This window comes from Triplophysa dalaica, chromosome 20 (genome assembly GCF_015846415.1).
Source record: "Triplophysa dalaica isolate WHDGS20190420 chromosome 20, ASM1584641v1, whole genome shotgun sequence".
Taxonomy (NCBI): domain Eukaryota; kingdom Metazoa; phylum Chordata; class Actinopteri; order Cypriniformes; family Nemacheilidae; genus Triplophysa; species Triplophysa dalaica.
This window is the reverse complement of record NC_079561.1, coordinates 13,887,811-13,895,681: the sequence shown is the minus strand read 5'-3', so window position 1 is coordinate 13,895,681 and position 7,871 is coordinate 13,887,811. Positions and strand designations below refer to the sequence as shown.

General features: G+C 38.3%; 1 protein-coding gene across 3 annotated transcripts in view; it reads left to right on the top strand.

Annotated features, from left to right (window-relative positions):
• utrn (utrophin) overlaps positions 1 to 7,871 on the top strand; it is a 159,163-nt gene that overhangs the window by 99,896 nt on the left and 51,396 nt on the right. For all 3 annotated transcript variants that reach the window (XM_056734046.1, XM_056734047.1, XM_056734045.1), the window contains exon 56: positions 3,960 to 4,089. In XM_056734046.1, coding sequence (XP_056590024.1) covers positions 3,960 to 4,089 — 130 coding nt within the window. The remainder of the gene's footprint in view (positions 1 to 3,959; positions 4,090 to 7,871) is intronic.

The following is a 7,871-nucleotide window of genomic DNA, read 5'->3' as shown; positions in this document are numbered from 1 at the left end:
TTAGCATTTATTCCCCCATGACAAAGCATAAGATGATGGAAGCATATGATGGGAACAGGCTTGACACATAAACTTTGGGAAACTCCAAAACTTCATGGCTTCAAGTGTTTCCATTTAAAGAGGAACAACAAAATGCTAGTAAAGACAAATTGCTGGCTTGTATTTGTTTATTGTTATCATAAAAGTGTAAAAGGAAAACAAATAGCATTACGATCATTATGTAGAATGACCCAGAAATTAATATTTACAAGCAACTTGTTTGTTTCTGTGTGAGAGAGACCCTTAAATCTGTCCTCTAAGCTTGTGAATAACACATTTTACGCTACGTTTCTTACCGTGCATCACCGTGTCTCTTTGTCCGTGGCGTTTTCTTTTAGCATACTCATCTACTCATAAATGTTTCATTATATGAAGTAAAGGTGTAGGTATAGCTCTTTTATGGAATTATCTCATCCCGATGTCTCTGTAATAGTGTTTATCAATCATACATCTCATTATCCAATAGGAAAGTTGCCTTTAGTACTGCCATAATTAAAACTATCAATCACTGTTTAGAGAGAGTGGGAGAGAACGTGTGTGTGCTGCTCTTATCTGTTTTCATAATGAATGGTGGATAGTTAAAGTGTGTTCTGACATAGTGTTTGAATGCTTTTGACTCGACAATTTCTTATTATTCTTATTTTTACTGTCAATAGATTTTCCATAACAGTTTATTCAAATGTGACAACTCACTCATTTACTCGTCCTCTTTCTGAATCTGTAAGATTTTATGATTCTGACTTTTTTGTTTCTGAAAAACACCTATCAGTGCATGTTGCCGTATGACTTTTGACTCCTTTTTAATTCAATTTCATTTGATTAATGGGATCTCAAGGCTCAAGTGAAGTTAACATCATCTGCAAGTGTCACATGATGACCACAATTTCACTCCTAAAATGTGAAATCAATAATCATAGAGTCCGTCCTATTCTGCTAATGCCTCACGAATCTGTGTGTGGAGTCTGTTATTTTTCACACTTTTTTGAATCAAGTAGAACTCAGATCTTCTTCTTCCTTGAATGGCCTCCAAGTGGTTAAAAACTATTGGCGCTGACCGCTGTAAGTTTCTGATCCATTAAATGGTAGTGAGGTCTGTTTGATTTATTCATATCGTTTGGGGCTCAAATCCTCGGACTGTTAAATAAGAGACAGATTAAAGTCGCCAGAGGGCTCAGACTTTTCTCTGACCACCGACTGAAAGAATGACCCTCAGTATAACTAATAAGAATTCACCGACGATTCGCCCTCAAGTTCTCTTTTTATGCCGGCAATAAAGAAGGGAACGACCCACCCTGACAAGTTTTTATGTGTGTAAAATGCTGACAGCACTGGTATTCAGAACCTCTTCATTTCCTTTGTTAGTTTTAATTACGACACTAGTTTTTTTGGGATCTGTTTACTGCTCAGGTATCAGTTTTAATTCACACAGTTTGGACACGGTTTGGTGGTTGAGTATATTTAAGAGCCAAAACATACAAATTACACAGGTTAAGTTTATTAAAATTAATATTTTAAAGAACATTGGTAACCAAACCACTTTGACCCCCATTGACTCCCATTGCATTGTGGACACAAAACCACTGATACTGAACATATCGTTTACTATGTTTAGCCAAACACATACAAGTCATACAGATTTTGAAAAATATGAGAGTGATTAAATGAACTATCCCTGTAACACACCTTTTGTACAAAATTGTTTTTGTAACTCATGTGCACGTGCCCCATAGACTTCCATTGCAATATTATTGGAGTGAACACAAATTATTTGTCAAATTTGTTTTTGATGCAAGCCAACAATGAAAATGATTTTTGAATTTCAGTGACATGGACAGAAGAATATGATGCTGTGGCTTTTGTTGTTGTTGTAGTGATAGATGGGAGTTTTTTGTTATGATGGCATCTTGGACCTGAGCTTTATCCAGTCAAGGTCAAGACAACACAACAAGTGATTGACAAAACAATATCATTCTCTTCCCTCCTTCCCTTTGTCTCTCCCACCCCTCCTGCTCTTAGTTTTCACATCATTCGCTCCAAAGACAAGTTTTCAGGGTGTCCTGTGACTGGAATGGTTAGAGGTCTTGTCTTCAAGTCTTTTAGAGGTTTTCAGAATGTGTAGTGGAGCATCACATGTCATCCGGGGTATGAATGTGTGTGCTCTTTGTGTGTCCATCAAGTTTTTTAAGCGCACAGGAAATGGGGTGTTGATGATAGAGTTCTCCCTTGACGACGAGTGGCATTAAGGGCGGGAAGAGTTATCCTCCTTGTGAAAAATAGAGAAGAAGGAAGTATTGGAAGAGAGATCCATCTTTTGTCAGTATTCACAGAAACAGAAGGGTTTGTAAATCTTTTTTTTTTCATTTGCGTCAAATTACACTTTTTACTGAGCTTGTCTTAGTTGTTTGACAGGGATGCGCAAAAAAATCCTATTCCCAGAGATCCCAGTTTTCAACCTTTAGTTAGTGTGTAATGTTTCTGTTAGAGCATAAACGATACCTGCAAAATGCAGACGTTTTGTTAGAAGAGGGACAGCGATGAACAATAGACTTGAAATATGTGAAAACTATGTTTTTTTTTTAATTAGAAACATAACATCCATTGTTAAACACCCAAAAAACATAATAATAATGTTTTTATTACAAACAATAAAATAATGCCTCCTTAAAAACATCTTTGGGTTGTCCACATGTGACCCTGAACCACAAAGCACGGGTGTATCAGTAGCAATAGCCAAGAAAACATTGTATGGGTCAAAATGATCGTTTATTCTTATATGCCAAATATAATTAAGTAAAGGTCATGTTCCATGACAATATTTTGTAAATCTCCTACCTTAAATATATCAAAACTTTATTTTTGTCAGTGGATTCTGCAAAATGGCAGTAAAGACGCCTACAACCTCTACTCGCTGTTTCCCGCTCTTTGGGAATTACCCACTCAAGCTTGGTATCTATATAAAGCTTAGAAATTTCTGCTTTCGGGTTCATCTATTCTTCACAACGAGCTTAAAATCGTTTCATCTCAGTCAAATATTGTCATATCATTCCTAACAAACCATACATCCATGGAAATGTATAAATTGATAGAATTGAGAGAGGTGACCCTTATGACTGGTTTTGTGGTCCAGGGTCACAAATGAATATCTTGACTAGTTTGTCTCAAACAGTGCATGCGTTCCATGGAAGTTGAGTCCATACCATTGCTTTTGCTTGTGCAGTAAACCAAGTGTTAAGTGTCTTCCACTTTAACCTCGTGCATGCGTCTCTTTGCCCTTCTCCTCTCATAATCATCATCATGATTTTTTTTATATCAGCCCGTAACTTCTCCATAGTTCTGTTTAATGGACCATTTTTCTTATATCACAGGAAGCTAATGTCTGGTTGGCGTCTGGTTTACTGTATAAGGCTGTAATGAACGGGCAGGTGCTTAGCGTCTCCTGCGGCTCTGTTTATTGACCGTAACAGAGGTGTGGAAGAGTGCGGTGACCCTGCTCTCTGGGCGAGCCTTAGGGTCCCAGCTAGCATAGTTATGGTAATCTAGTTTTCCTGTCCGCTGTTCATTTATTTCCATGTGTGTCTGGCCGTTCTGAAGTCCCACATCGCCTGAAGAGTGTTGTCTGAGTCGGAGAGCGACTTACATGAGATAATTTCCATGCGACCCTGCAGAAATGCCCCGTTTGACCTGCGAAATCGTTGCTGCAATTGCTCTTCTGTGTCCGTTTTTATAGGTGCACGCTCTCATTCTTTCCCTTCCTTCATTCTCACCTTTTTTGAGCTGTCGTTTTCTTTTTCCGCTCGCCTGTCTTCAGCATCTGGATGGAGTACTGCTTTTTACGCTGGTGGTTGTTTGATGCACCAACCATTTTTAGGGTGTCTATAATTATGGCAAGTAATAATGTAATGTTCATCTTGTGTTTTCAGGCTCTGAGGGCGGAGCTTCAGGAGCGTGAGCAGTTAGTACTCAGCACATTGGACCAGGCACGCATGTTTCTGGCCGATCAGCCAATTGAAGGACCAGAGGAACCACGCAAAAACATGCAGTCCAAAAAAGGTGGGAGACCACTGTATTTTCTTATTATCATTCCAAATGTCTTATCAAAAAAAATTGAGGTGTATAATGTAAATAACTGAGAGAACTGATGTCTCCAAAGCCACGCCTCATGATAATTCAGTACTTTATAAATCACATGGCATAACAATAATAATGAATGTAAACAACTTATTTACAGTACGTTATTTTTCAAACTTCTAGAGGTTTTGTAAGCTTGTTGTTTATGCATCTGAAGTGTGCACAGTTACAGCCGCGGAAAAAAAGACCATTTCAAAATTATTTCAGTTTTTCTAAATGTACTATTTATAGCAGTTATTTATAGGGATGTGTTCAGGTAAAATGATGATTTTGTTTCAACTACCAACAATATTTCAAAATATTAATATTTATTGTATTTGCAAAATGAAAACCGGAGAATCAAGTCAATATAAACATGACATATTTGAGATGTTTTTGAATGTTTTATAAAATTAGCTTTCCTGTAGCTCAGTGGTGAGAGCATGGCGTTAACAACGCCAAGGTCGTGGGCAGATACCAGGGGATTGCAAATACTTGGAAACAGATGTATAGGATAATGCAATGTAAGTCGCTTTTGCGTCTGCCAAATACGTAAATGTAAAAGCCAGCCAATTGGAGTCCAGCAAAGTTGGAAATTCCACTCTTTAAAGACACTAAAATATAACATAGATTTGATTTTATTGTCTCTAGTCACGGTATAATACCCAAAACATTTATGAAAACCTTAAGCTTCAAGTGATGCCCTCTGTGAGGTAGGGGTTGAACAAACTAGTCAACATTAATCCTCTGACGCAACGTTTAAAGCTTAATGTCGACTAGTCGCAGGTCATGTGATTTTGACCCTGTACCTTTAAGAAGAGGCTGTTCCAAGAGAGCATCGCGCGGAAAGTCATTACCATCCCCTTCAGCGGGATTCTGTCACACACAGCCACAAAAGCTTATAGGTAAAGCCTAACGTTACATAGATTTCAGTGCACTGTGCTTCTACATGCAGATCTTTTAATAATATGGGTTATTTTTGTAATTGTTCCCCATTTAACAAAACAAGAAAGTATACAGTATAAATAAAATGTTTCTCATATTGGCTGCTGTGTCACTTAGGTGCTTCATTTGTAAGTCTGCTATGATAAAGCATCTGCTGCACTTTCAGTTGACTTGTTGTAAATGCAAGGGAAGTTTGGCCTGTACACACGCTTCAGATCTGAAGTAACGTTAGGCCGCTGTAGAGATCCACCTGCTGCTCTTTTACTGCATAGAACCACTGCCTCGTTCTTCAAAATAGTTTTATTTTAGTTAATTGTTGTTGGTCTTGTGCAAAAGATGAACAACAGTTTATTTGAATTTGGATACTATATTTTTAGAGGCTATTTTGCGGGGATTCCGCCATTCTCCCACAGCCCACACCCACTCACGAGTGTCTTACTGCCCACACCAATGAAATCCCCGTTGCAAAACATTCATTCCCTCACCTTATTTTATTTATTAATGACGTCATCGACTAGTCGACATCGACGCGACTTATATCACATAATAGTTGACTTCAATAAAATCGAAAGTCGTTGTACCCCTTCTGTGAGGTGAGAGGAACCTTTAGCAGACCAGCTCCCCGACCGATACTCTCATAGGGACGCTCTTTCATGTAAGTGACTCTGATAAATCGGACACTCGCTGTCAACTGAACTGTGGTATCTGATTTCTGGAAAGTTCCACAGTTCTCTAGACACATCCACAGGGACCTGCTTGAAAAGCTAATTTAGGACAAACGTCAGTCATCGCTTAAAAAAAAAAAGAGCGAGCCGTAGATTTTGTGTGTGGGTCGGACTGAATGCCCATGTGAACTGGGTTAATTGGCAGATCAGAGACTGCAGGCGGTTTTCACTTTTCGACTTCCTAAAGCTCTGTGATTTCTGTCTTTCAGAAAACACTAAACTCATCTAGAGGCGTTTTGCTAAGGCGAGCATATCTGTTGCAGATTCTAATTTGTTGGGTTTAGAGATTGGAACAAGGCGTTAAGCATCAATTCATAACACATCCCGCACACAGCATCTCAAATAAAAATCATCATTCTAAGCTTATTGTTGTGAATCAGTGTTACTTGCTCAATAACAGGTATTTACATCACATTTGCATTTGGCAGACGCTTTTATCCAAAGTGACTTAAAATGCATTATACTACTTATTTGTTTCTGAGTATCAGCAATCTCTCGGATCTAACCCATGACCTTGATTTTGCTAGTGCTTGATTTTGATTATCACTGAGCTACAGGAAAAAAGTTTTTACATTTACATTTACATTTAGTCATTCAGCAGACGCTTTTATCGAAAGCGACTTACAAAGAGTTAGGGAGCAACAAGGGATATGTCATACAGGAGCCATAATACATTAGTTGCCAATACAAAGTTTCTGGTTACAACTAAAGCTAGACCACTACCTGTTGAGAGAAAGGGTTAGTTTTTTTTTTATTTTAGTTTTTATTTGTCTGTCAGGTTTTCACAGAAGAGTTGGGTTTTAAGTAGTTTTTATAATGTTGTGAGAGATGTGGTTGACCGGACAGAGTTAGGAAGAAAGTTCCACCAGGAAGAAGTTATGGATTGCAGCTTTAATGTTAGCCCCACACATCAAATGCACATTGACAGGTATTGACATCAGTTTAGAAGGTCAGTAATAACAGATGTAACGCTTTGAGCACTTATAGCAATCTCACATGTTTCCGAACCTTAAAGAGTTTTCTGAATTTCCTTTTTACCTCTTCTATGGGATCAAAGTCCAGAGTCCATCTAGTTGAAAAAATACTCATGTGGTTTGCCTGCAGATCAGAGAGAAAATCACACACAACAACCTTACCTGAAAGTTCACACTAATAAAACATTTGGAAATTGAACCGTATGTAGGCTATACAAACGTTGAGCAATCTGTTCCACTGTTCATAATCAATGAACATACACAAGCCGCTTCAAAATAAGGCCGGCAGTTTCGTTTCAGCTCGTCGTAATTTAATTTTATACCTTTGCACAAACGCTTGAATGGATTTGAATTGTAAATTGATTCTCGCTTGGCTGAAAGAGAAACGCAAGGGTGGAAAATGAGCATTTATAGAATTAAGTCCCGTTTTGTGATGGCAATAAGACCTAAAGTGTCCGCACGCGTCCTCAAAACGTCTGAAAGAGTGATGAAAGAGCAGATGGTGATGCTGTAGCCTTCTCGGACTCCTCAACATCTGCTTCTCTCACTCGCTCTCTCTCTCCCTCTCAGCTCATTAATTTAATTCCCTTATTAGCTCATTAATTCCTTATTTGATACCTTCATGTTGATAAATGTGAGATGCACAATATGGATTTTAGTATTGGAGAGTGTCTGTTGCTCTTTCTATAGTCTAGAAACGTGCTCACCTCTTCACCGTAAGTGCATTTTCCATTGAAAGGTTTTTGAGATAGTGTGCTGTATATTTCCGCACCGTTTGAAAATACCTTGTATTAGGTCACAATCTAATGCAGCATTGCATGTAGCCTTTGTAGATAAGGTAATCCCAGAATGCCTTTTGATAAACTTGGCGTGTCAGAGTTGAGGGAAGTGGGGGGGGGGGTTCGATTTAGTAGTCAGTCCAGTTCAAAAGTATCAGTGGGAAATTGTTTTGTCCAGGGTTTTAAGAACAATGTGGTTTAAAACATAATGTAATATTCATGGGAGAAGCTGATAAGCACTTATCACAAAGCTCATTATGGTGGTTTTAGAATAAAAGTCTTCCCACTCATTTAAAGTAGCC